The 26858-nt window shown below is 56.3% G+C and overlaps 8 protein-coding genes across 8 annotated transcripts; 3 read left to right on the top strand and 5 right to left on the bottom strand.

Annotated features, from left to right (window-relative positions):
- Positions 1-298: 298 nt before the first annotated feature.
- LTHEOB_1862 (Zinc finger ZZ-type protein) lies at positions 299-1197 on the bottom strand (the record flags this gene model as incomplete). The annotated part of the gene is made up of 3 exons (XM_035510610.1): positions 299-405; positions 464-589; positions 642-1197. 3 exons carry the CDS (start codon positions 1195-1197, stop codon positions 299-301), a joined length of 789 nt encoding a protein of 262 aa, XP_035364802.1.
- Positions 1198-2766: 1569 nt separating this feature from the next.
- On the top strand, positions 2767-4580 carry LTHEOB_1863 (Peptidase M28; the record flags this gene model as incomplete). Its single annotated transcript, XM_035510611.1, has 4 exons — positions 2767-3000; positions 3063-3386; positions 3447-3739; positions 3800-4580. The coding sequence occupies 4 exons, from the start codon at positions 2767-2769 to the stop codon at positions 4578-4580; spliced, it is 1632 nt and encodes a 543-aa protein (XP_035364803.1).
- A 1013-nt stretch (positions 4581-5593) lies between these two features.
- Positions 5594-8572, top strand: LTHEOB_1864 (Cellobiose dehydrogenase; the record flags this gene model as incomplete). The annotated part of the gene is made up of 1 exon (XM_035510612.1): positions 5594-8572. One exon carries the CDS (start codon positions 5594-5596, stop codon positions 8570-8572), a length of 2979 nt encoding a protein of 992 aa, XP_035364804.1.
- A 481-nt stretch (positions 8573-9053) lies between these two features.
- On the bottom strand, positions 9054-9842 carry LTHEOB_1865 (uncharacterized protein; the record flags this gene model as incomplete). Its single annotated transcript, XM_035510613.1, has 1 exon — positions 9054-9842. One exon carries the CDS (start codon positions 9840-9842, stop codon positions 9054-9056), a length of 789 nt encoding a protein of 262 aa, XP_035364805.1.
- A 4543-nt stretch (positions 9843-14385) lies between these two features.
- Positions 14386-16235, top strand: LTHEOB_1866 (Mfs multidrug transporter; the record flags this gene model as incomplete). The annotated part of the gene is made up of 4 exons (XM_035510614.1): positions 14386-14744; positions 14797-15169; positions 15230-15313; positions 15372-16235. 4 exons carry the CDS (start codon positions 14386-14388, stop codon positions 16233-16235), a joined length of 1680 nt encoding a protein of 559 aa, XP_035364806.1.
- Positions 16236-16673: 438 nt separating this feature from the next.
- Positions 16674-19005, bottom strand: LTHEOB_1867 (uncharacterized protein; the record flags this gene model as incomplete). The annotated part of the gene is made up of 5 exons (XM_035510615.1): positions 16674-16808; positions 16864-16988; positions 17039-18503; positions 18556-18778; positions 18908-19005. The coding sequence occupies 5 exons, from the start codon at positions 19003-19005 to the stop codon at positions 16674-16676; spliced, it is 2046 nt and encodes a 681-aa protein (XP_035364807.1).
- Positions 19006-21224: 2219 nt separating this feature from the next.
- LTHEOB_1868 (Spindle poison sensitivity protein scp3) lies at positions 21225-23247 on the bottom strand (the record flags this gene model as incomplete). The annotated part of the gene is made up of 2 exons (XM_035510616.1): positions 21225-22673; positions 22729-23247. The coding sequence occupies 2 exons, from the start codon at positions 23245-23247 to the stop codon at positions 21225-21227; spliced, it is 1968 nt and encodes a 655-aa protein (XP_035364808.1).
- A 1176-nt stretch (positions 23248-24423) lies between these two features.
- On the bottom strand, positions 24424-26212 carry LTHEOB_1869 (Epiglycanin precursor; the record flags this gene model as incomplete). The annotated part of the gene is made up of 3 exons (XM_035510617.1): positions 24424-25044; positions 25096-25984; positions 26148-26212. The coding sequence occupies 3 exons, from the start codon at positions 26210-26212 to the stop codon at positions 24424-24426; spliced, it is 1575 nt and encodes a 524-aa protein (XP_035364809.1).
- Between the last annotated feature and the right edge of the window lie 646 nt (positions 26213-26858).

Here is a 26858-nt window from a genome sequence, read left to right on the forward strand (position 1 = left end):
TGGAGGAAGGCTGCACGCTCTCCTTTCTCTTTGAATTCGTCGAATCCATCCAGAACAAGTGTGCAGCTTGACACGGCGGAGAGGATCGATCGAAGCAACCTTAGGGCATCTCTGCTTGTTGCCTCTGTCGAGGTGGTTGACTTGATCTCTTTGAATGCAACATCCCTCGCAGAAGAATTTTGCCGGACAATCTGGGAAAGCCAGACACGAGGGATGATGTTTGGATTATTTTGCGATTCAGCCAAGGTGGAGCAAAATGCATGTGCGACAGGTTGTTCTTCGCTCATATTCTCAACCATTAGTTGCACAATCCTTGCGCAAAGGATTGATTTCCCATAACCGGGCCGTCCATGAATCCAAAGAATGCGCCCAAAGTGACCTGAGGCAGCCTGAGATCGCCACAATCTGTACGCATCTCGATCGAATATCCAGTCACAGGTTCCCGGAATCAGCAGAGATTTACGGCGGCTGTATTCTTTGGCTGTGTTCGGAATGTCCAACCATTCGTCAATCTGTTCCAGTTGCACATAGACTGGGACATTTGATTCTCCAGGTTTCGTTCCCTGCGTTGCTGCGCCAAGGTGTTTATCTACACCAGACTGTCAGCCGAATGCGCAGGAATCGGGAGGACCTCATCTCACCCCCTGCGCCAATGGTCCCATATATGAGCGAGACTGGGTTCATTACAGACTCCGGGAAATCCTCGTACAGATGGTCGACCATCTCGTTCAGCTCTTTCACTTGCTCTGAGAACCGTTGGCCATGGACGGACCAGCGGATTCCCTCTTGGAAATCACTGACTCGAGATCGAAGGGGCGAGCGTGGTCGCTTCGAGTTTTGGCCGAGTGCTGGAATCTTTAGAGTTGTTTGGCCTTGCTCGGCCATATCAGGCCTGACCTTCCTGAACTTTTCTCTGAGCCATTTGCAAATGTCTTTGATAATACTGAAGTAGCTCTTGGCATTTTCGAGATAGCCTGGGTCCTTAAAGCGAGGATGGTGCTTCTTTTCCAAATGTTCTCCGTTGAAACCGGAATATGCGATCCAAGTTTGAAGGCGAAGCAAGCTGCGGCGAAGGATGATCAGCGCTTTCCTCGACTCTAGTTCGTGGTCTATGACCATCTCCCAGCGGTCGCGAAGGTCAAGTATATCGTTAATCAATCCAGGCACGCCGATGATGACTCCTGCGAAGTCCGTCATGACTGTATTGCGGTATCAAGGCTGGTACGAGAAAGAGATGGAGCGTCAAGAATATCTACAAGGCTGGCGAGGTGTCCTTGGCTGACCCCGCCGGCTGATGGGGGCCACAAGATTACATCAGCATGCAGTTCTGATTGGTGGTGGCGAAATCAGGGCATTGTCGCACATTGATGGAAGATGTGTACAGTTAGTACTCATAAAAGTATTAATTCGAGAAAAATCGTCGATGCTCAGATATGGACGAACATGTTCCTTGAGCCGCTCCTTTCCTTTCTCAATGCTAAAAATCTTCTCTCCTAAATCTTGAGAACCATGCCAGTGATGATGCCTACGAGGAGATCCTACCAGTATTCAAGCCATACCTTATCACCCTTCACTGGTGTTTGTTGCGGTCGTGATGTCTACGGACTGAACGGAGATTTGCGAAAGGCGTGAAGCAGCTGGTGGCGAGCGTTTGCGTCATCGACCGGGGGTGTCGCGTGTGCGTGACGCGCGCTGCTCTTCCTCCTCTGAGCTTCTACCCCGCAACCCTCGTCCACGCGAAGAGATTGACCTGCTGAGCTCACGGCTTTCCGGGTCAGGAGCACATCTCGATGGGAACATGAGAATGAGGAAAAGGCAATACTTCCCGCTCACCTCAATCAACTCGAGGCCCAAACCTTGAGCTTACGCCGCGTCATTGACCCCTCTGACGCGTTTCATCACCCACCACGAATCCTGCTGGGCGCTTCAAGCTGCGCGCGGCAGATGAGCGGTCAAAATGGCCAGCACATGGCTGTATGGCGAAAAGCGATGGTTCTGAGGCGTGCACCTTGCTTCGCGAGGCAAAGCGGTGCGACCATGTTTCCAAGCCATGGACCCTGTGGCTATCCGTATCGTGCGGGCCGGAGGCGCGTCGGCGCTGAGGGGTCGCAGCGAATGAGGACCGGAGTCGGACAGGTAGGCGATGCGGTGCCGCTTCTGCCGTGGGACGAGAAAAGCAATATCTCTCTGCGCAATCCTCCGAAGAGCGCACGCCAGAGTACGCCACCTCGTTTTCAATGATGAGGAGCTCGCAAAGCCGTGAAAATGCGGAGCCAAAGGCAAGCGGAGGTCGTCGAATTCCACCGATATCAGGCGGCCTCCGCGTTTGTATCTGCCTTTCTCGTCGGCGCCACTGCCTTGGCCGCTTGGCGGGCGTCTCTTATCTCCTTCCCACTTCTGCCCTCCGCCCCTCGCCTCCTCTCCGCCGAGAGGCGCGCCAAGGCCGCCGTCTGTCTTGGGTGCCTTCTCTCCGCTGGGCGCAACCAACAATGGTCCTCAACGGCCTGCCTGTTTCGGGAAGGCAACCGATGCGCAACTCCCTCATACGCCAATGCATCCCATCCTGTCGTCAGGCACAGCCGCTACGAGCGCAGGAGTTTTCCTCGCCAAGCGAAACGGTGGAACCATGTCAACTGTCTGGTTGCCTTTCTGCTCAATCTAACCCATCGCTGGCCGAGTATATATAGGGTCCCAGCACTCTGAGCACCATGTTGGACGACATTGCGCAGACCCCACCCACCTACGCATTCCTAATCCCTGTCTACCATGCGTTTCCTCGAGTCCAGCGCCGCCTTGGCTGCGCTCGCTGTCGTTGGCGAGGCCTCAACGCCCACCGGTCACGTGCACGCTGTCCGTCCAGCATCCCTGCTGCAGCGCCGCGGACCCCAAGTCTTCCCCAAGGACTGGCAGCCCGACGTTGAGAACTGGGGAGCTGCTCCGGAGAAGCCCAACGAGATCACGGTGGAAGCCGTTCCCGAGGCGAAGACTCTGGTCACGTCGGTGCGTGTTTGTTTGAAGTGTGCGTCAGGTTTGAAACACGGTGCTAAAGGATCGGCGTACAGGATGCTCTCCAAAACGACATCGACTCTGCCGCTCTGCTCGACCACGCCGAGAACCTGCAGGCCATTGCCTACCAGACGACGGGCCGCAACCGCGTCTTCGGCAGCCCCGGCCACAACTTCACCGCCCTCTACCTGTACGAGCTCGTCTCGGAGCTGAGCGAGTACTACGACATCGAGTACCAGCCCTTCGTCGAGACCTTCTCGGGCGGCGACGCCACCTTCAGCGTCAATGGCGAGGATCAGGACGCCGCGCTGATGACGTACGCACCCAACGGGCAGGTCGAAGCGCCGGTGGTTGCTGTGTCGAACCAGGGCTGCGAGCCGGTACGAAAAGTGTTTGGCTCCTGGTTCTGCAACGCGATTAGCTGACGGCAAAATTAACAGTCCGACTTCCCTGCAGAAGTCGAAGGCGCCATCGCGCTGATCTCCCGCGGCACTTGCGAATTCGGTCTGAAGGCCGCATACGCCGGCGCCGCAGGGGCTGCGGGAGCCGTTATCTACAACAACGTCAACGGCTCGTTGAGCGGTACGCTCGGTGCCCCCAACCGCACCGAGGGCGCCTACCCGCCCACGGCGGCCATCTCCCTTACCGCTGGTCGTGCCATTCTGGCGCTGCTCGAGGCGGGCGAGGTGATTGGCGATCTCAACGTCAACTCCATCATCGAGGATCGCGTCACGTGAGTTGCTGCAGAATTGGAGCCGCACCAAAAAATCCTTCTTGCTGACGCGCCATGCAGGATGAACGTCATTGCGCAGACCAAGTCGGGCGACCCTGACAACGTCATCTTCGTCGGCGCGCACTCCGACTCGGTTGAGGCGGGCCCTGGCATTAACGACAACGGGTCCGGTTCCATCGGAATCCTCGAGGTTGCCCTGCAGCTGGCCAAGTACGAGGTCAACAACGCGGTGCGCTTCGCGTGGTGGTCGGCCGAGGAGTTCGGTCTGCTGGGGGCCGAGTATTACGTGAACCAGTCGACGCCCGAGGACCTGGATAAGATCCGGCTGTACCTCAACTTCGACATGATCGCGTCGCCCAACTACTTCCTGGGCATCTACGACGGCGACGGATCGGCCTTCAACCTGTCGGGCCCGGCGGGATCGGCGGAGGCGGAGGCGCTGTTCGAGGGCTACTTTGCGAGCAAGGACCTGCCGTCGCAGCCGACCGAGTTCAGCGGGCGCTCCGACTACGGGCCGTTCCTGGACGTCGGCGTGGCGGCCGGCGGGCTGTTCACCGGCGCGGAGCAGATCAAGACGGAGGAGGAGGCGGCGCTGTACGGCGGCACGGCTGGCGTGGCCTACGACGAGAACTACCACCGCGTCGGCGACACGGTCGACAACCTGAACCTCGAGGCCTTCCTGGTCAACACGCGCGCCATCGCCCACGCCGTCGCGACCTACGCCGACTCGTTCGACACGCTGCCGCCGCGCACCAAGCGCCTCGTCCGCCGCAACCCGCTGATTCCCAAGGCGAAGGCGACGGGCTGCCACCACAAGCACGAGGAGCCCAAGGCGAGATAGTAGGAAAGGGGGGAGTGTTGCGGTGAGAGTGAGGCGTCGTGCTCGGAGATAGGAGAGTTGGTAGTTTGGACAGGTACCTGGGGCGAAAAGCCGAGATAGACTCCGCGCAGTATATTATTATCGTTCTCGAAATTCCAGCTTCTCCACATGTGGATCGGGGTTAATGCCGGCTGGGCTTGTATAAGGAGCATCTGCTGGCCGTTTGTTGCGCCGTGGCGTTTGAGCGAACCCCGTTGTGGGTCCGTTCACGGCCGTTAGCAGGCAGGCGCGCGCGTCGACAGCAGCGCGGAGCGGTTCCCGCGCAGAGGGAAACTCGGCATACCAAGCTTTGAGATCGGAGCTGAAATTGCGCGTTCGTTCATGCGGGCTGACGGCGGCGTGGAAATAGGTCGGTTGCGGTTGGCAGGTTGCTGTGGTTAGCGACGCTCAGGCCCGCCTTCTTCATCTATCGCGTCCGTGCCGTTTCACCACGCCCCTTCGCTTCCAACAGAAACATCAGCGGCGTTTCTATATGCGAAACACACACCCCGGTCCCGTCGGCTATCCGGCCAATGCACGGCCACGGATTGCCGATGCTGATTCGGCTCCAACCCGCCAGGCCTCGAGAGCGTCCGTCTGGAACAATCCGGGCCCGGGCCCTTCGCCAGACTGGTAACCAAGTGCCGACAGTCGAGTTTCGTTTCACGCAGCGAGATGACGGTGCCGGCGGTGGAGCGCGAACTGCCCCGTGGCTGAAAAATCATGCGCTCCCCATTCGAGCCCGCTGTGTGTATATAGACCTGCCAAGCGCTCCCCCGGTGCTGCTCTTTCCCTTCTCTCCTCACGCAAAGCTGCAAGTCCAGCAACGCATTCCTTTCTCTTTTTTTTCACAAGTCATTCTTTTCCAGCCTCGACGGCTCCAATCATTCGCCTCGAGCTATTCTATCCTTTTGGCCAGGTGCCATTGACCCGTCTTTGAACTACTTTCTCTGACTATACAGTCCTTACACTCACTTCCAAAAACAACAACCATTATGCGTACCACCATTGCCGCCGCCGCCGCCCTGGCGAGCGTTGCCCGCGCCGCCACCACCACCAGCGCCTACACCGATGAGACCACCGGCATCACCTTCCAGCGCTGGCAGGACGCCAGCACCGGCTTCGCCTTCGGTGTCGCTCTCCCCGAGAACCCCGAGGCCACGACCGACATCATCGGCCAGATCGTCTCTCCCGGCGCCGGTTGGGCTGGTGTTTCCATGACCTCGTCCATGATGGCCTCGACGCTGATTGCTGCTTGGCCCAACGGAGACGACATCGTCGCCTCTGCCCGCAAGACCAACGCCTACTCCAACCCCGCCGCCATGGCCGACGTCACCCTCACCACCATCCCCGAGGGTACTTTCGTCAACTCCACCCACTACTCGTACACTTTCCTGTGTAAGGGTTGCGTTACGGGTGACTCTGGTGCTTTCGATGTTACCACCACCACGGCCGTTCTGGGCTGGGCTTTCTCCAAGACGGCCCCCACGACCCCCGGCAGCGCCGACAGCGTCCTGAACTACCACGCTGCCGGTTTCGGTGCCTTCGGCATGCCCATTGCCGACGCTGAGTCTGCCGAATTCGAGACCTGGGCCAAGCTCGCCACCGCCACCTCGGGCGGCTCCAGCACCACGACTGGCTCCAACTCGACCACCACCCCTGGCTCTGCTACCACGCCTGTCTCGACCCCGCTGTCGACCCCCACCACCCTCAACGTCACCTACGACTACATCGTCGTCGGTGGTGGTGCCGCCGGTCTCGTTGCCGCCGGCCGTCTCGCCGAGACCAAGAAGTCGGTTCTCCTGATCGAGCGCGGTGGCGCCTCGACCAAGTCCAGCGGTGGTACCGACACCCTCGACTGGAACAACACTGTTACTCCCTACGATGTTCCCGCCTACGGCTACGCCGTTGACCAGACCGGCGATGTCTCCTACTGCACGGACACTGCCTCGCAGGCTGGCTGCATTCTCGGTGGTTCTTCTTCGATCAACGCCGAGATGTTCGTCAAGCCCCAGGAGGCTGACTTCGAGAACTGGCCCGAAGGATGGTCGTGGGCCGACGTTGAGTCGTCTGCTCAGGCCTTCTACGAGCGCAACCCCGGTACTACTCTGCCTTCCAAGGATGGCCGCCGCTACAACCAGGGCGTCTACGAGACTCTGTCCAAGCTCTTCACTGCCAACGGCTGGAGCGAGGTTGACGCCATCGAGGAGCCCAACAAGAAGGAGAAGGTCTTCTCGCACCCTCCGTGGAACGTCAAGGATTCTCTCCGTGCTGGTCCGGTCCTGACCTACCTGCCCGCCGCCCAGGAGCTTGACAACTTCAACCTCCAGCTCAACTCCAAGGTTGTCCGCGTCATCCGCTCCGGCTCTGCCATCACCGGTGTTGAGGTCCAGACCGACTCGGGCGCCACCCAGATCATCAACCTGACCAGCAACGGCAAGGTCGTCCTTGCTGCCGGTGCTCTGTCCACTCCCCGCATCCTGTTCAACTCTGGTATCGGCCCGGCTGACCAGCTCGAGATCGTCGCCAACGCCAACAACGGCATCGAGCTTGACTCTTCCGACTACATCGAGCTCCCCGTCGGCAAGGGTCTCAAGGACCACCCCATTCTCTCCATGACCGTCAACGTCGCTGGTGGCAACATGACCGTCTTCGACCCCACCAACCCCTCGGAGAACGACATTGCTCTCTACAAGCAGGGCTCTGGTCCCCTTGCCGAGGGTATGCAGCGCCTGAACTTCTGGACCAGCGTCGAGGGCTCCGACGGCAAGACCCGCTACGTCCAGGGTACCACCTCGGTCTCCAGCTCCAACGCCATCAAGGTCAAGGTCTACCTCACCCACGGTCTCACTTCGACTGGTCGTCTCGGCATTGATGCGTCTGGCGCCACCACCCTCATGACCCAGCCTTGGCTCAACACCGATGCCGACAAGGAGGCCATCACCTCTTTCCTGAACGAGTTCTTCGGCTACGTCCAGAAGTCTGGCACCCTCAGCGTCACCTCGACCACCGGCGGCAACGTCACCGCGGCCGACCTGATCGCCAAGCTCACCACCGGCTCGCACTTCGTCGGTACTGCCAAGATGGGTACTGACTCTGGTCTCGAGAACGACGGCACCTCGGTCGTCGACACCGACTGCAAGGTCTACGGCACCGACAACCTGTACGTCGTCGACGCCTCGATCCACCCCGACCTCCCCACCGGCAACACCCAGGCCATCGTCTACGTCGCCGCCGAGCACGCCGCCAAGAAGATTGCCGGCCAGACCACCACCATCTCCACTGGCTCGTCCTCTGGCTCCAGCTCCGGCTCGGCTTCCAGCCAGAGCTCCGCCGTTGCCTCTTCGGCCTCCTCCAACACCGGCTCCTCTTCCGGCTCTGAGTCCTCTGGCTCCGAGTCCTCCGGCTCCGAGTCCGCCGTCGCCGAGTCCGCCACCACCTCGACCACCGTCGCCGCCGCCGCCACCACCCCGGCTCCCGAGTCGGGCTCCGGCTCCGGCTCCGGCTCCGGCGCCTCGACCGTCACCACGACCGTCACCGTCAAGAACACCAAGATGACGACCGTCTACGTGACCGTCGCCGCTGGCGAGGCCGCCTCCACCCCCGCCGTCGCTGCCGTCGCCAACAACAACGGCAACAACAACGTCGGCGCCGCCAACGTCCAGACCTCGACCTACACCCAGGTCGCGGCCGCCGCTGCCTCTTCCACCTTCGCCACCCAGGTCGTTGCCGCCGAGGCGTCGGTTGCCAGCTCCGCTGATGCTTCGCCGGCCCTGCCGACGATCATTGCTAGCGGCATCGCCAGCAACTGGACCAACATCATCCCCAGCGCTGCCCTGACTCAGGTTATTCCCCAGCCGACGGGTCTGGCTGGTGCCGACCACGCGCTGCCTGAGGGCACCCGCATCAAGGATGTGTTGGAGTGGTTTACGTTTGTGTTTGAGAGCGTTGTTAAGGGTGCGTTGAGGAAGTAAAATGAGATGAGTATATGAGACGTGTTCTTTTTTCTTCTCTCTCTTCTTGAGACACGGTTGTTGGGGATGATGAAGTGTGGAGATGATGAAAGCTTCTTTGTAGATATAGTTGGGTTGTTTAACTTTTTTGTGTTGCATTGCGTTGCTGCGACTGCTGCTGCGTTTCTTTGTTGATATATATGGAAAGAAAAAATAGTATTACGTATTACTGAACGTAAATATCATGTTTTGGTATATGCATATGGCTTTCTCTTGTAATGCCTGTGAATGAATGCTCTGTATGTGGGTAAGTATAGCGAAATACGGACTGAGGCAAGAGTTGAGTTGGTACAAATATATTCAACCAAAAAGCTCAACTACGAATTTGAACCGTACACCATGTCCATAGTCGGAAACCTTCGCAAAAGCCAAACTCCTTGTCAGATCTATCCTGGCCCTGGCAGAAGATGCCCACTAATTTCCACAAAATTATCCTCCATCCCTATCTAATGGCCCAATACTCGAATAGCGCTGCAATCCCACCACCTTCTTGATGCATCCCATCTTTGTCCCACTGCGAGCTTGAAGGAAGAGTCCCCGCCACGGTAGTCGGTGAAGTCTGAGGGATTGAGTCTGGAAAATCTTGTGAATCTTCCCAGAAAGTCGGACCGGTAAAGGAGGAAGTTAGTACGGAATCGGGCAGGCTTCCGGGATCGATGTTGTGCAAAGCGGTCACAGCATCCCACCTCCCATTGTAGGTAGACTGTGCCGGAAACGGCTCCGCATGAAGTGGCTGCGTCTGAGGTTGGGGATGATGAGCCGGGCCCGCTGCTGCTCTACTATTTGTAACCGCTTTGTCACTCGTCTGTGATGAACCGTACGTAGAATCTGCATAGCTCGGGACGGCTGAATGAGCTGGGTCAATGGAAGTGGCTGGATGTGTGAAGTCGTTAGACAGTAGTTGGTCGAAGTCCATCTCAGGAGGTGGGACCACCATGGCTGCAAGCTCTGCAGCTGGCTCGGTGAGGGGGCCCTCTACATCTGTAGGCCCAAGAGCAGCATTGCTGCTTGGTCCCGGCTCAAGCTGAGTGAGACTCTGGTGCTCACGCCATTGCTGGAAGAGCTGCTGATTTGCGCTGCGGACGATATCTTCAATCCTGTCCATCAGGGCTGCTTCCAGTACCACTTCCTGCCTCCTCACCTCGGCTTCAATTCCTTCCATGACGAGAGTGCGGAGCTGCCTACTACTGAATTCTTCAAAGTCGGCGAAGATGGCTGTGCTTGGAGACATTTGAGTTGTTGAAGTAGCCTCGCAATAAGGCGAAGGGATCGTGGTATCAGTCGGAAACAGAATCCGATAGACACCTTCCCACTTTTTCTCTTCTGTGTGCTCTCCTTTTCTCCTTTTCTTGCATTTGAGTTGTTTTTCTTGCGCAAGAGTGATTCCTTCCCTCTCTGCCTTTTCTTCTACGAGCTCGCAGGCGACCTTTGAGTTCTGGTGCTCGTAAAGCGCATCACTGTCTTTGAAGGCTTCATCGCACCGCGGGCAAACAATACATAAATGATGTCGGTAAAGGTGTTCCCTTGTCAGTCAATTAGCTCACGCATCACCATATGCGCTGACTACTTACTTCATCCTGGCAATATTTGAAAATCCGGGGTATACGCATGCTCTCGCTTTTGGGCTTCGGACCGGCCGTCGTTTGAAAAATGGACATGCGAACTTCTTTCCACAAGTCACCTCGGGTATTTCCAATGATTGATCGGGCCTCTTCCTAACGGGTCGGTCATCTTCATCGTCATTCTCCTCGTCCCCTCCATTAGAAGTTGAAGAGGTTATGTTCCTTTTACGCTTGCCTCCATGTGGAAGTGCGACCGAAGGGGCAGCTTTCCCGACCGTCTCGTTTGCCCTAGACGTTGAGCTCGAGGAGTCTGACCCACAGGCTGGACTGTGCGTGTTAAATATTCGCTGCAAAGTGGGCTGGATCTGACCTCTAGTCTCTTCGAAGTTCATAGGAGATAATCCAGGGCCACTTTCAGGAGACTGAGGTCGAACATTGTCAGCTGCAGTATCCTCCAATTCATCATCTCCCTCTGCGCTGTCACCACTGTCGCTGCGATCCTCATCTGTTGAGCTTGAACTGTAACCGTTGGACAGGACCTCCTCAGCAAACTTCTCAGCGTTCTCTAATGTCCTTTCTCGGAAGTCTCGAAGGACTTTTCGAATAATGGTTGACGCGAAAATAGCTGGAACCATTAGAACCTCAACTTAAATCTCATAGACTAAACGGGCTCTCTCACTAGACGTTGCATAATCCGACTTGGTAACGGCCTCCTGGTTTCCGGTGGATGAAATCGATGGAGGTGCTAGCCTGCTTGCCTCTTGGGCTTCCTTCCGCTGGAGTTCCCCGTGGTGACTCTGGGCAGGAGACCCGGTAGTAGCAATCTCCATGGCTGTTTCTTCAACACAGCCTTCTGAGACATCTCTGGGGCTGAGTGGGGTGGAAGCGCGTATATTTCGCCTTTGTAGCTTGATTAGTAGTGGCATTTCTACTGATGCTGATTCTCGTCGTGGCGGCTTTTGATCCAAGAGAGCTGACTTATACGATGATCTTCTCGATGGTCCTGCCGAAGATGGTGGTGTAAGTAGCGTGTGAGGTATGAAAGGATGAAATCGCACAGTGTCATCTTCGAGTCCGTCGACTGGCTGCTCAGACACAGCACTAAGAGAAGCATCTACATCGTCAAGAAAGCGATGCGAAAAAGCCATGGCTAGAGAATTGAACTGATTGTCAGGTGTCTCTTGCTGCTTTCGCAGCATCAAAGATAAAGGGAGACACGAATTGCTTGATGCGACTTTGACACAGGGGTGTCTCAAAGGCGCGATAGAAAGATTCAGTCAAAACGAAGGGAGAAGGCAGCGAGCATTCCATTATTATAGTCAGTTGCGGCAATTTGCAGGCGTGCAAGGCTGAGCCTCTCCTATCCAGCTCCAATTATATGCTTGGGCTTATTCTCCACAGCTGAATACTAATTGGTAAGGTCTCGTTGGGGTGAGCACTAAGATAAACATGCAGGTTCATGGACAATTATTGGTGCTTGGCACACTCGAATTACGCATTTGCGCGCATTTCTTCGATGGCGTAAATCTTAACGGAGGGTATCAAGTGTGCGTCATTCTCGAGACTTCCTTCTACGAGAAATTGTAGAGCCCGCGAGGTGCTCTTTAGTTGCCCGTAAATGCAATTTCAAAGGATGCGCTTCCATATGATATTATGATTATTTGGCATGTTCAACTGGGTTTTGCGGCTACGGACGACAGTCAGATCGATTCGGTAGATATATGTATTGTACTCTTTTTATTGGTGATACAAGACTAAGACACAGATTACGAAACATCGCAGTAGATATAAAACCTAGCTTAACATGTCGTGTTAACATGGGCGCTTTAAATTATAAGAAAAATAAGGGTGATTTAGATGCTTAGCACGTGCAAGCGCTAATTAGCTTGTACAACGATTTGCCGCCTTTTACAATACTAGAAGCTTTTATACAGGTAAAGTAGATGTCAGATGACCACAGATTTATGAATCAGAGTATTGAGGAAAAGCTGGCTTCACACAACTAACAAGCACCCTGACTGCACTGCCAATCACGCACTCCACTCACAATCCCAGCAAGACGCAGCACGTGACACCACTCACATATCCCCGCCTTTCGTGACAACCTCGTCAGGGAAAATGATCAGGAAATTCTCGCTGCAGCATAACGCGTCCGGCAACGTCATCTCGACCGCGTACACCCAAGCGTGCGACTCGATGAACGACGGTGGCGGCAGTTCGCCAAGCAGCAGCCTTGGGCGGAATCGTTCCTCGGACTACTTCCGGATGACGGCGCACCAGCCTTGCTGCTCGGTTGCTGGCAGACGAGGTAGTCGCGGATATCCTCGAAGAGAGAACTGCACATGCACACCAGCGAGACGTGGCGGCGGAGCATGGGCAGGTCCGTCGGGGTGTCAACATCCGAAGAGCCGAGCGACAAGGCAGATCTTCTTGGGTGTTTTCGTTAGAATCAGCCTTGCTCTCTAGTATTTCTGGGCCAATGGCGCAAAGTGCATTCCGACCGGTACACATCTCTAGCGTATGGCTATGGGCATATCCTTATCTTTGCTTGTAGCTACTGGCTGCTCAGTCGCGCCATCAAGGAAACTATCCCAACGGAAGTGCTGCACCGGGGTTCGCCGTGTTTCTGGTCCGAGCCACCAGAATGGGGGGACGAATATAAGCTCAGGTTATCTGGGATCACTCATGTACAGACCTGTTCCGAAAGTGACGTGAAGTGAGCCCGATGACGGCAAGAGGTGAAAAGACTGAGCGTTTTAACAAGGCAGCCTAACCTGCCATTCAAACTTCCCCTTCCTCGAAGACCGGAGCAAGTCCAGTCGTTCAACGAAGGGAGCTCGGAAACATTTCCTCATCGCTTCACCCGAGGGATAAAACTCAGTGTAACTCTTTTTCAAGTTTGCTTTGAGAAACCTCACGGCGTGGATCGTTGCGTCGCATGCGCCTCCAGTTCGCCTTTCTACAAACTCGATCCAAGCCAAAAGGCAAAGAGAGAGCTGAAGAAGAAAAGAATGGGAGAAGGTAGGAGGAGGCTAGGTATTTGTAGGTTTCGGGGTGGTGCCTGGATCACCTCGATCAACTGCATCAGCTGGCCGGGCAACGACGCTAAACCTGATCTGGACGGGTGATATGGAGAGGCGTGATCTGCTCGCGTGTGGACGCGTCGGCTTGGTGATTTGGAGACTGCGCGTAGACGCGTCGACGGTGGCCTGGAGAACGCGTGTAGACGCGTCCGGTCGGTGATCTGGAGAGCGCCAATGCTAAGCGGAGACCGGGTCGCGCATGCAAGTTCATGGGCGATATTGGATACTGGTACTCTCGAACTACGCGTCTGCACGCATTTCTTCGAACACAAAAAGTCGTCAGCATAAATATGGAACTGTACATGTGCGCCAGCGAGATGTAGGTACCAAGCATGAGTAGAATCGTCGAAGTGTCGGCATCCGATGAGCGGAGCGATGGTAGTAGAAGACTTTCTTAGGTATTCTTGGACACGACCTTGCTCTTGGTGAGCTTAATAAGGGCGACAGCTAACTACTGAGCCAAGTGCAGAGCTTCGCCCATTGGATACTCGTCAGTTGCTCTCCCATCGGATCCCCGGATGTAGAGAGCGTCCGAGATGGTCCCGCCGTTGATCTACTGTGCAACAACCGCGGCTTGGGGAGCAAAATTCCTTCTTAGCAAAGCACACATTTGTGCCGAGGCTCAGAATGCTTCTAATATTGCCAAATGGGACGTTGGGGGCGAAGGGTAATAGTTCTGATTGGTGAGAGCTGCGCAGTGCACGCCTTATCCCGCATTCTGCCCACGATCTAAGACTTCGCCCACAACTTTCCCTCAGCCACATCCGGGCCTGATGTGTCAGTCCAACTGTCTCGGCCGACTTGCAGGGAGCGAGCGAGACGTTATGATTGTTGTAAAGATGTCATCACCAATCCTTACCTCGGCACGTTTTCACGTTGGGCTGTAGGATGTACCATGACGTTGCTGGCTTGGGGGCGGATAACATCCTGTGCCACACAGCCACGACGACCGTCCGACCCTCCGCGCCGACCGTCCGACCGTCCGCGGCACCTGACGGAGCCGCGTCGGCTTAGTCACCCCGCCATGCTTCCGAAAATGGACATTTTTGCTTGCAATTCCTGGGCATACTTAAGTGCACCACTCGCACACGTACACTTCTATAGAACAATTAACTACACATCTGCCATCATGTCTAACTACGAGAAAGAAGGACGTCCGATACAGCGCAGGGGGATGAGACAGCCATGGAATGAAGAGGACCCGAGATTGTTCGCAGAAGCGGTAATAGCTTGGTACCTGTCGAGTGCCGACAACACCGAGAATGAATGGCGCCTGTCAAGGGCCTACACCGAGAGACGACTATCGACTGCCGACACGGAGAAAGAAGGACGCCGCCTGTCAAGTGCCGACACAGAGTTCGAGCCCGATACCCATGATTCCCACTTCGTCGACTGGGACGGCCCGGACGATCCCGCTAACCCGCGCAACTGGTCGACCGGTATACGCGTGGGCCACGTCGTGATCGTCAGTCTGATCACGCTCATAGTGTGAGCACTGCTATCCCTGAGTTGCTCCGACGGCGAACTGACATACCACCAGTAATCTCGGCAGCACCATGTTTGCACCCGGCGCCGACCAAATGCTCGCGGAATTCAAGGAGACTAACACGGTCGTCGCGCAGCTCTCCGTGACCATCTACCTTCTTGGCTTCGTCGTCGGCCCGCTGGTCGTGGCGCCTCTCTCGGAGCTGTACGGGCGGCTGTGGATCTACCACATCTGCAACGCCATCTTCCTGGGCTTCGCCATCGGCTGCGCCCTCGCCAAAAACATGCCCATGTTCATCGTCTTCCGCTTCATCACCGGCTGCGCCGGATCCGCTCCCCTGACCATCGGCGGCGGCACAGTGGCCGACGTCATGCCCCAGGAAAAGCGCGGTGCCGCCATGGCTGTTTTCGCCATGGGGCCTCTGCTGGTAAGCATACAAACACTCCACGCCTCGATGATGTCCTCACCACTGACCCAAACTTCCCAGGGCCCCGTCATCGGACCTGTCATCGGAGGCTTCCTCTCCCAAGAATTGGACTGGCGTTGGGCATTCTGGCTCCTCGCCATGATCGTACGACACACCCTACTCCTCCCTTCCCCGCACCACCACTAACCCGTCCATCGCACAGTCCGGCACCATCTCCTTCATCTCCCTCTTCGTCATGCGCGAGACGAACGGCCGCGTCCTCCTCCGGCGCAAAGCCGCGCACCTGCGCAAAACGACGGGCGACACGAAGCTGCGGACGGCGACGGAGCTGGACCTGACACCCGCACAACTGCTCCTGCGCGCCGTCGTGCGGCCCGCCAAGCTGCTCATGCTCTCGCCCATCGTCCTCTCGCTCTCCCTCTTCTGCGCCTTCGTCTTCGGCCTCGTCTTCCTGCTCTTCACCACTTTCCCTTCCGTCTTTAAGCAGCGCTACGGCTTCTCGCCCGGCATCGCCGGCCTCGCCTACCTCGGTCTGGGCATCGGCATGCTGTTCGGACTCGTGCTGTTCGGGGTGCTGAGCGACAAGGTGCTGGGGCGGATGGCGAAAGCCAGGGCGGCCGCCGCCCAAGCTGCCGGTGCGACTGGGGAAGACGCGGCGCCGCAGCCGGAATACCGGCTGCCGCTGATGGTGTGGTTCGCGCCGGCCATGCCCATCGGCATCTTCTGGTACGGGTGGAGCGCGTACAAGCACGTGCACTGGCTGGTGCCCATCGTCGGCACCTCGTTCATCGGTCTGGGTGCGCTGTTCGTCGTCATGCCGGCGCAGATCTACCTGGTCGACGCCTTCGACGTCGAGGGCGCGGCGTCCGCCCTCGCCGCAAACACCATCGTCCGCTCGCTCTTCGGCACCTTCCTGCCGCTCGCTGGCCCCAAGATGTACGCCGCCCTCGGCATGGGCTGGGGGAACACCCTGCTGGGCTTCTTGGCTCTCGCCTTTGCGCCGGTGCCGATAGTGTTTTACAAGTACGGCCGCTATATCAGGACCAGGTGGGCTGTGAAACTCTGAGTTGGCAGCCCCTCGTTTAATGATTGATTGATCTCTTCGTGCATAGCGAACATTGGGATACGGCGTTGGGTTCGGGATGGAGCGTGATATTTAGACATAGATTGGTACCACTTCAATGAAATCTGCGATGGAAATTTAAGCGATTTCTGAAGCTGTCGTTTTGTTTTCTCCTGCGACGAAGTTTTAAAAGATCCAAGAACGCTGCCACTAGTCCTTGGCCCTTTTCTCAAAACTTCGTGTCCAACCAGGTGCCTCGATCATGTCAGATAATTTCAACTTTAGGGTCCAGGCGTTTATTAAGGTTAGCCAGCCAAGTCGGTTCAAACTACCCTGAAAGTCTTAGCTTTGCTAGAGTGCTTCAGGAATGAAGCAGTGCAGTGGATTCTTAGTACAAGATGAAGGGAACGCACCGATCTGATGCTCTAGGGCCCAGCTGTCTTATTCAAAGGCAGTTCCACCTTGGTCGGTAGCCGCATCAGATTCTGTCAAGTCATGATCAAAGATCATGAGGCCTCTCTCCATGTTAGAAAGCTGTGCTGAATTCTGACTGCGCAAGTCGGCATCCCAGCTGTCCTGTAATGATATTAGTCCGTCAGTGCTTCAATGTCGAGGTACTGGGTTCACCTACCCAATCAAAATCGGTGCTCCAGTGTGCGGTGCTGGCCAAGTCTTCCATGTTTTCTCCAGGAGAAGAAGTTAATGCTTGAGTGGTCCAGCTTATCGGCGTTTGAGACGGTTGGGAGATACCGGCGCCTATTCCATGTCAGCACTTCTTCAAGCAATGAGGTGTTGTTTGGATGCACCTTCGACGTGTGTCGCGTCCTTCGCGGATGGATCATTGCCGTTGCCCGAAATGGGCGATCTCTTCACCTTTTCAAGCACCACCCTGAGAATTTCAACGGCGTTCCGGGCCTCGCGGGATGAATCTGTCGTCTGGGTCCAAATGTTGTATGACCGCTGCAACGCGTGGATTACGTTCTTCCTTCTTCCTTGCTCCGCTGGCATCTCGTGCAAACTTGAACTTGAAGCCAGTTCCAAATCACGGTTAAGGTCGAGGCACAGGATTGTGATGGCCAGTAAGAAATCGTAGTTGAAGATGGATGTCATTTTCCACCGCTCGCTGAATAGTTGACCACCTTGCTGTGATTCACAATAGAGGACCTCCTGGTGTTTGAGAATTTGGCTTGCGGCATCAATGCACGAATCGCGCGAGTACGCATACTGCATATTTGATCGAGAAACAATCAAGTACTTGCGGTGCAGGATACACCGCGCCTTGTTGAACATCAAGTCTAGATATATGCTGCGGGTAATTATGTCCGGGTGGCTGATGATTGACTGCGATAGCGGACGCAGTTGGAGGCCCGCAGGAATGGCCGAATGCGTGCTGCGTAGCCTTCTATCAAGTTCCATAACGTCGCCGTATGAGGTTGGAGAGGTCGAAGTGGTCAGATCAGTGATCATACCAAGTATAGACAAGAGTTTGTTTCGGGCCTTGAGGTATATGATTGGTGTCATATCAGAGTCCGGACGGGAAGGTGGCAGTTCAACGGCATCCTCATCGAAATCGCTGTCCAGGAGATTCCGCGGCTCTGCCGTGTCACAAGCGGACGCACTAAGCATCCTGGGGAGCCCTACGTGGGTAGAGGTGACGAGATCGATGTGAACGATAGTTGCCCAGACTCGCCGACGCATTTCGGCTTGGAAAGGTGACATTTGCGGGATGCGACAGGGGTCGCGGTGGTAACCCATGCGCAAGGCGAGGCGCACAATAATGCCGGCAAGGATCCAATTGTCAACTCGTGTGTCTGCGGCTACGAGGTGCTCTAGTGAAAAATATAACAGTATAGTCTCGATCGTATGCGGCACGCCTTTTGTGTATTTGCCGAGAATCAGACACTGGACGGTCATTTCTTTATACACCTCAACCATTTGCCGGTTGGCAGCCGACTGCGACTGGCGCTGTTGAATAAGGGCACCAACGCCCATGATGGCGAAAAGAAGGCCAATCCACATGATGGGGGTCTCGGCAGGGTTAGACCAAAATTTCTCATAGTCCCTGAGGAAGGTAGGTCCATGGATGACTGCAGCGGCCATGTCCATGGCGTTGAAGTACTTGGAAACCAGTCTGTCGGCCGCCGGTCTTTGCGGCAGAGAAGCCAGGATAGACTCTCTTGTAGCGTGGTCGTTAGATCCATAGAGCAACTTGGGCCCTTCTTCCTCGAGCGGGCTGGTTTCAGGGTCAAAGTGATATTTCAACTCCGTAATCTGCTGTGGTGGTCAGTCTGGCGAGCTGGAGGAGGGCGCAGGGTTTGCATACGCCGTCAAGAATGGCCAGCCAATGGTCGCCGCTAACGTACGTGGTCTCGTCATTCTCCAGGCTGATTCGGCCAAAGCTGTCGGAGAGGGCCGTGTCCAGAGGGCTGAGGCTTTTCGGCGGCGTGGGGGCGGCGTTCATCAACGTGACAACAAGATTCTCCAGCTGGGTTATGCGTGCCTGGATGCCGGGAGCAACGGCGGAATCACGGCGGCCTTGAACAGGGCTGCTTTGCGGCACATAAGTACACGACAAAGACAATCCGCGACTCGAGCAAGTGCCGCATGGCCGGTTGCGGTCGCATTTGAGCCTGCCAGAGGTTAGTCAAGCCAGACGTAGACAGAATGCGACTTACTTTCGCCGTCGGCACAAGGTGCACGAAAGCTGGGGCTTATCTCTACGGCGGCCGGGCGATGGGCGGGGCTTCTCAGTAGGTGGCGTTGCATCCGCCATGGCTCGGCTCTTGTTGCGGTGTTGATGCACCGTGGTCGCAGTTGCCTGTTTGTGGTGCTGACTAAGTGCAGCGATCCTCCGCCGTCACGTCACCCGGCGGCCGGTCGGAGCGGAGCGTCCCACCTACTGGGAAACCACCCGGGCGAAGTGGAGGCCGGGGATTACCATACTTGGCAAGGATATTGCGTGATCCCTCGGTATGGGAGGCCCGGCGGCGGGAAAGCAAGGGCTTTTATGGGGTGAAATCCAGCAGCTGCTTGAAAGTAGCAATGTTAAGCCGCATCTTCTGACATCGTATCATTTAGTGTGACTTCTTTTCTAGATTCCTACACCATTTCTATACTTTCTCCAGGCTCAAAATGGTACTTCGGATCAATTTGCTGACATGCTTATCGAGCGAATTGCAGCAGGTACTGCCCCACGCCGAAAAGGTCCTCACCAAGAGCTAGCTGAGCGACCTTGACGTCATCTGATGGGCGTGTAACGTCTCCAACGAGAATGCAGATAATCAGCCACTTTGGCCTCTGCCAGTATATTGCCGTGCATCTGTTTAGAGTACGCCAGCTATCACGGATCATCTGCACGTTTCCGGAAGGACGACAGCGAGCCGCTAAACTCGAGGAGATAATGCTGACACGGAAACTGTTGGTTTCGAAAGCACAATGGAAGTATCTGCAGGTGCCACCGTCAACTAGCACAGCACTGATTCGCTGAGTAGCGAAACATTAGGAGCTTTAGAGTATGCAATATAGATGTTGATACCGGGAAATGAATGGATTTCGCGCGAGTATCAGCACTGCGACCCCACTGCCAATCAAGCACCTCAATCTCACCCCCAGGAACACACAGCACGTGGCACCACTCACGACCTCACAAAACCCCTGAAACATCTCCACAAAAGCACACAAAATACATTAGTCTAACCAATAATAAACCATCTCCCAGCTACAAAGTCTACGTCTCCGAAAAAAATGACATCAACGTCATCAATTCATGCAAAGCTTAGCGAGCGTCAGAACAGAAGAAAATGCCAGAACGAGACGGAGCGAAATGCTACAGCTCATGAGCCATCTTCCGAAAAAAAAAAAAAGTAAGGTTGGCAAGAGACCCGCACCATATGCAAAGCCCACCAAGAAAAAAGAATACAAAGTTCATATGAACAAAACGACAATCGACCATTCGCAAGACCACGGATAGAAAGGCCAATCCGTTCCGAGATGATCGAGATCGACATTCCCATTCGTGCTGTCCTCTTCCTTCCCGTCACCTCAGGGGACCACCCAAAGCCAGAAAAGCTCCAAGCGTAGGTAATCCAGAAGCGGAGCCAAGGGTCAACAACTGAAACAATGCTGCCACAAACCCGTCCAGTAAAAGAACAAGGAGTGTCAGTGATGTTATTCGCTGCCCTGTCCCCGGTTCTCTCGTCGAAAGGTAAAGAAGGAGAGAGAACGGCGTAAGACGTGGTGCAAACCTTGTCGAAGAGCGTATGTACCGAAAATTGGAATAAGAGAAAAAAAAATGATTACAAGAGATCCTGCGCGATGTCAGAATTCAAGAAAGGGGGAAAGGAGGAGAAAAATTTGCCACCATTTTGTACTCCTTTTGGTTTCGTAATTCTCATTCTGTACGGGGTTTTGGCGAAAAGAGTGTGCCTTGTATGGAGACAAAAAGGCCGAATCCAAAAAGGGGAGAAATGAGAAAAGTAAATTGGAAAGCAACAGCAAGAACATGAAATACTTTTGTTTCTTCGTGAGTAGTAGAGTGAGCGAGTGTCTGTGGAGGCCTTTTGGCCTGACGTGCAAAAAAGAAGATCAATATGCCAACCTTGTGCTATGAGAGAGAAAATCCCCAGCAATAGGAGAGAAAATTATCAAGCCCGTTCGCCTCCTCTCCACGGAACACCTCGTTCTCTTGCCTAGGACAAGAGCATTACGCGCTACGGGGAAGTAGACCAGAAAAAGGGAACGCTATTTGAATGACGCCATGTGTCCCCCAGTTTGCTTTTGTTTTTAGTGTCCCGCCGTTTTGAACATGATGCTGCATCCAGAAGTGCTGGTGTGTATTTTTCGTGTGGTTGTACAGGGTCCGTACTTCAGACCAGTCTTTTTTTCTTTGTCATACTTCGTTCCCGACGTCATATCCAGATCAACTCGTGAGTAAACTTAAGAGTAGCCGGCGTACTCTTAGCGCCAAATGGGTAGCTAACGGTCTGGTAGGAATTACGAGCTCTTCTCGCTACCAACTCCTGCTCCAAGTCCGGGAAAGACACCCCAAGCACCTCCTGGTGCGGAGGTAGTTCCAAGGCCACTAGACAGCCTCTTGGCCTTCTTTTCCTTGTCGGCTCCAGAATCTTCTTCTTCCATGTCGAACAGACCTTGCTCTTGCTCCTCTTCGATGGGCTCGCGGCCGATGCTGCTGCTGGAGATGGCACGGTCCATACCGATTCCGGACCTCGAGGCTGCGGAGCCAATGCTGGAGGCTGAAGTCAAGCGTCCAGGCATTCCAGGGTGCCCCTTGTCTTCCGGGCCTTCTGGCTTGGATTCCGACACAAGAGACGAGAGGCGCGTGCGCTGGAGCTGCTGGCTGAGCGTGCTGATACTGCTCTGACGTGGCGGGCTGGCAAGACCGAAGGGGCTAGCATCACCCGTAGAAGGCGTCCTGCGGTCTCCAATGGGGCGGAGCGATGGGCTGGCATTCGGGTTCAGGCCAGAGCCACGGAGAGGGGAACCAACATGGCCGAAAACATTGGCGCCAGGGCTTGATGAGACCTCGTCGGCGGGCTTGTGTGTCCGGGAGAAAAGAGCGCCAAAGCGCGAAGGGGAGGAGCCGAGCGGTGAGCCGACCTTGGAATCGCCGGGGGTGCCCAAACCTGAAAGCGACTGGCGGTGATTGAATGCGCTCTCGTCATCGCCAGCACGGGAAAAGCGGCGCATCTTCTCCTGGGGAGTCAGCAGTTCGTGTAGGCTGTTAGGAACCAGATCCTCCTCGAACGCAAAGTTCTCGTCCCACTCATCTGCGCCAATAATTGGTCGCGTGCCCAAGCTTGCCGACATCATCTTCGGTCTCGCGAAACGCTCCGAGTGCATGATACGCCTGCCCATCATCGGCTCTTCAGCTGCCGGTGGGGATGAGCCCAGGCCATTCCTTGCAAACGCGTCATCCCCGAATGCAGAGCTGTGCAAGTTTCTCAGTGTAGAGGTCTCGATGGCCTTGTTCTGATACGACGATGGCGGGGAAGAGGCCTCGAGGCCGAAGCGCGAGGGGACGGACGCGGCGATGGGGCCGTAGCGAGCCATGTGCGAAATTCCCTGGCTGTCAAAAGAAGCGGGGAGCGGGGCATCAAGGACGCTCAGGCCCTTCTGCACGGGCGACGTTGGGAGGCGGCTGTCATTTGGCGGTGAGCCGAAATTGGAACCAGGGTTCGAGGAGAAGGTCTGGTCGATGGTGGGTATCATGTCGTGGAGGTGCTTGGACTGATAGGGCTCGTCGGAGGGCATGTAGGGGTACTGCGACCCGCCGGCCATGGCCTGCATGGTGAGCAGCGAGCTCTGGGTGGTGGGCGGGCGGCCGTAGGGATGCCTGCCCATTGCGAGGTTCGGGCCGTTGACGCGCCTGCCGTCGGGCAGGATGTGGGCGAGAGCGCATTTTGCGCCGAACTTGCAGTTGCCCTGGGGTCGCGTTAGCTTACGGCGGAGGCGGGTGACTCGAGGGAGGTGGGCAGACCTTCTGGAAGTACTTGCACGGGGCCGTCTCGGTGGCCAGGTCGTTGGTGTGCAGGAACGGGCAGGCCTTGCCAGCCTGGCAGACGCCCTGGCGGTAGAATTTGCACGGGACGTGTGCAGTGCCTTTGAGCTCAGTCGGATCAGCGGTCGTGGTCTTCTGCGAGTGCTTCTTGTGCCGCAGGCGCTCACTCTTGCTGTTGGGCGGGCTGCGGGGCCCGTCGAAACCGCTCATGCCGCGCACATGGCCCTGGTGGCCGTTGCCCATGCGGTGTTGTATGGGGACGCCCTGCTGGCCGTTGGGGCTCTGGACCTGGCCGTTGGTCTGCGAGCCGCTGAAGTCGCGCGAGTGGCGGTTCTGGACGCGCTGGCCGTTGTTTGCGGGCTGCGGCGGGAATTGGGGCGCGAAGGCGGGCATGCTGGGGTTAGGGAGCGGCGGCGGGGTATCGTGGGTTGGGCTTTGCGGAGTCGGGGAGAAGAGGGCCTGCGGCGGAGCAGGTTGCGGCTGGCTTTCGGTGGTCATGGTGGCGGAGTGTCGTGGCCCGGCGGCGGTGGGCAAGGCTGCAGCTCAGTCCGTCGAGGGCGACGTGGTGGGCGCGCTGCGGGCGGTCGAGCTGGGACCGGGACGGAGACTGGGTTTGGGACTGGGACTGGGACTTTGACTTGGGCGGCGGGACGATGGCCGTCGCGATGCTCGCTTACCCTGCGACCAAGACCGGCAACAATCGGAGCTCTCCACGCTCGCCATGCACACTCGAATGATGGCGATTCTGCAGCAGTGCTCTGCCCAGATATGCGTGCCGTCCGTCCGTCACGAGGCGGCGCCGCGCGAGTCACGCAACAGCCGGCGCGCACGCGTCTTCCATCGCAATGAGCTCATCCTCTGTCTCACTCGACCGCCCTCGACAATCCCACCAGGTCGCGCGCCTCCCCCACGCTGCTCGTGGGCCTCGTCATGCGCCCGCTGACCAGGATGCCTGTGCCGTCCCTTGCTCGCGCTGTGGCGCCGCCCTGGCCTCCAGCCGCATCGAGATCGGGCCCTGGCAGGGAACGACCGCGTGCCTTCAAACCTTACTTGCGCCGCGCGAATCACCCGCCCCTCCCGCTGCGCTGCCCTGCGTATATTGCCAATACCAGGTGATGACAATGACATCCCTTCGTCGGTACATGCACACCAAAACCCCAGCCACCTCACCACATGCTGCCTGGAATGGACGAGCCTTTGTCGGCCCGTTCTTCACAAACAGGGCTCCCGATCGAACGCCTGTCCTCATGACCACCCGCATCCGTGTGTTCCTGAATAGCTTCTAGTGGTGAACTAAACCCCTAACCGGCCCTGCATATCGTCGGGCATCCCGTCAAAATGTCATGTGCCACATGGTAGATTTGTGGGGTCTTTGTGTATATACGGCCTAGTGCTCCAAGGTTTCCACACCAGCCTGGTGGACCGCAACTTCAACACCTCACGATACTGAGACAAATCCACAAGGCTACCGAACACACAATAGTTTTCACATAACGACGTCGGCTTGATGGACAGGGATCCCTTGATTGTGAGCCGAGTGCAGCTACCTATGCCCGTCGCTCATGAAGAGCACCAAACTCTAGCTACGTACGCGATGAACTACGCCCTGTAAGGGTGCGACTTTTGTGTGATTGAGCAAAGAAAAAGAAAAGAAAACATCTTCACCCAGATGGCTTAAACGCCCCCGCCACGAGCGGCTCCAGCCTCGCAGCTGTTGTCAGTCCAACTAAGCTTCAAGTCGTCCATGAAGAACACCTGCTCTTTCTTGACGTCGACCCAGAAGTACGACTTGATGCTGATCGAGGACAGGCCGGTAAAGTCGCTTCCCTCGCTGCTGAAGTCAATCTCAGTCATTTCGCACTTGCCCTTGGCATTGACATTGGTCTCCAAGCAAGGCGCCATGTGGAACGTCGAGATGGCATGAAGATTTTCCTGCTTTGCATCACGGTCCCAGCGGAAGCCAGAAACCTCGAGTGTGTAGTTGAGGGGATCAGGGCCGTTCGTTAGGGAAATAGGACCCTTCAAGCAGGAGAAGTATCCGCCATGCGCGTTGAAATTGAAGGCAGAGCTTTTGATCCCGCCGATTCCACCCTTTCGCAGCGCATTTTCCACTGACAGGTGCGCAGCTGTCACGTTGGGCTGGTACATTGCCAGGTGCGGTGGCGAAGCCGGCTCGATTTGATCAAGGACGCTCGCCGGGGCGTATACATACCCGGCATTGAAGCGAAGGTTCGGGCTTTGAATACGAGCAAGTGAGTCCGACGCGCCAGTATCGAATGCATGGGGCCCGTCAAACTGTGTGTAGTAAGTGCACATCAAAAGCGACGGTTAAGGGCAGACACTGACATGAAACGTGATATTTCCCCAGTGACCATCCTCACGGCAGGCTGAGGGCGTAGGAAGCGTAGAGGAAGCGGTCAGGCTACTGTGTCCATATGGAGTTGACATGATGGAAGGCAGCCTGGTGGTGTTGTTGGCCACTGCGGTAATCGTCGACGTCACTGTGGACACACCCGCCCAAGTAGTGCTCGTGGTGGTCGTGACATTGACGGTGCGAGTTGTCAGTGCTTCGGCAGTGTGAGAGTGAAGAACCGTTACACCACCCCTGTGGCCAGAGCGTTGGGTACGCGTGGTTACCATGGAGAAGTTCCAACTATGAGTCGAACCATGAGGGGTGTGCGGGGTGAACGACGGCGGGTGCTTGCTAGCCCTGGAGAAGGTAGGAAAGTGAGGAACGGCACTCATTGCGAGGGAAACCCCGGAGACGGTATGAGAGTGAGGAGAGGCACTCATTGCGGGGGAGCCATGGGAAATGGTCGAGGTGCCGGAAGCCACGGTTGAGAAGCTTGTAGACGTGAGAGCTGTCGTCGGCTCTTTAGTCTTGGTGACCCAGATAGTCGAGGTCATCGTGGACTCAGACTCGGGAACGGTAACGAACTCCGTCGCGGTGACGAAGACTTCGGTCGTGCTCTCGGGGACAACGGTAAAAGTTGACACCCCGGGTATTATTGTGATCGAGTCGTTCGGGCTGGGAGTTCCACAGGGCCACATGGTCGAGGTGCCTTTGACGACCTTGTAGAGCGGTCCATTGGGAAGGCAGGGGAGGCCGTGCGGGGCAGAAGCCGTGGAAGAAGAGGCCGGGTGCGTGCAGTCGCCAGCAACAGTAACAGTGGTCGTCCAACCAGGAACGCTGATGAACTTTTCAACCGTGGTGGTGTAGTTGGGGATGACACTCCTAAAATAGAATGATAAGTGTTGACATGACAATGGGGAGGATCGGAGGAAAGATATATTCGGATGGAAGATCTCAAAACGAAATGGGTGTCGAAGGTAATCAAGTAGAACAAAGATTGAGACCAGTAGACAATGTGAGATCTATAGGGCAGGATGACACGTACCCCAAGGCGAGCGCAAGCGCCGGCAGGATCATCGCCGCGAAGGTGAGCCAAGCGTGAAGCAGCATGGTGGCTGGCTTGAGAAAGGAGTGTGGATTCGAAGCAGTGAGTGCGTGAGCAAGAGAGAGAAGAAGTGTGGACCACGTGGAGAGGGCGTCGGAGGACCAAAGAGTGTTGGGTCGCCAGACGCTAGCAAAGAACGAAGGAATGTGGTGTAGAAGGAAAGGAAGAAGAACTGGAGGACGGACGAAGAGAAGGGTCCTTATGCTCGGCGGCGGGCGCTCAGATCATTTAAGCGAGCGCGGCCCGTAGATAAACCGCCTGCCCGCCGCCGCTGGGGGCTCTGATTGGCCGGAAATAAAATTTGCACGGACCGCCTGCCCTTTTGGTCAACCCAAAAAAGCAAGCACTACGTCATTGGCATCGGACGCGGGGCGCTACGGTCGAACGTAGCCTCACCCGGCGCTCTTGGGCTCTTGTTCGTAGCTGTTGATATGCTGCGGCACATATGGGCACGGGCGGCGGGGCCCGGCGGCACAGCAGTAGCTTTCCAGACCTGTAAGCTTATGCAGGTACCCTCTGTCGGCGCAGCCAGCCGGTTCTTCAGCTGCAAGCTAGTTTTTCCGCATATGCGCAGGCCATGAGCTATGCAGCATGGCTCCCTCATCCTTGACCGTGTAACACCTGGGCAGGCGAGGCAACATGTCACTGACG

Source organism: Lasiodiplodia theobromae (assembly GCF_012971845.1).
Source record: "Lasiodiplodia theobromae strain AM2As chromosome Unknown scaffold_5, whole genome shotgun sequence".
Classification (NCBI taxonomy): domain Eukaryota; kingdom Fungi; phylum Ascomycota; class Dothideomycetes; order Botryosphaeriales; family Botryosphaeriaceae; genus Lasiodiplodia; species Lasiodiplodia theobromae.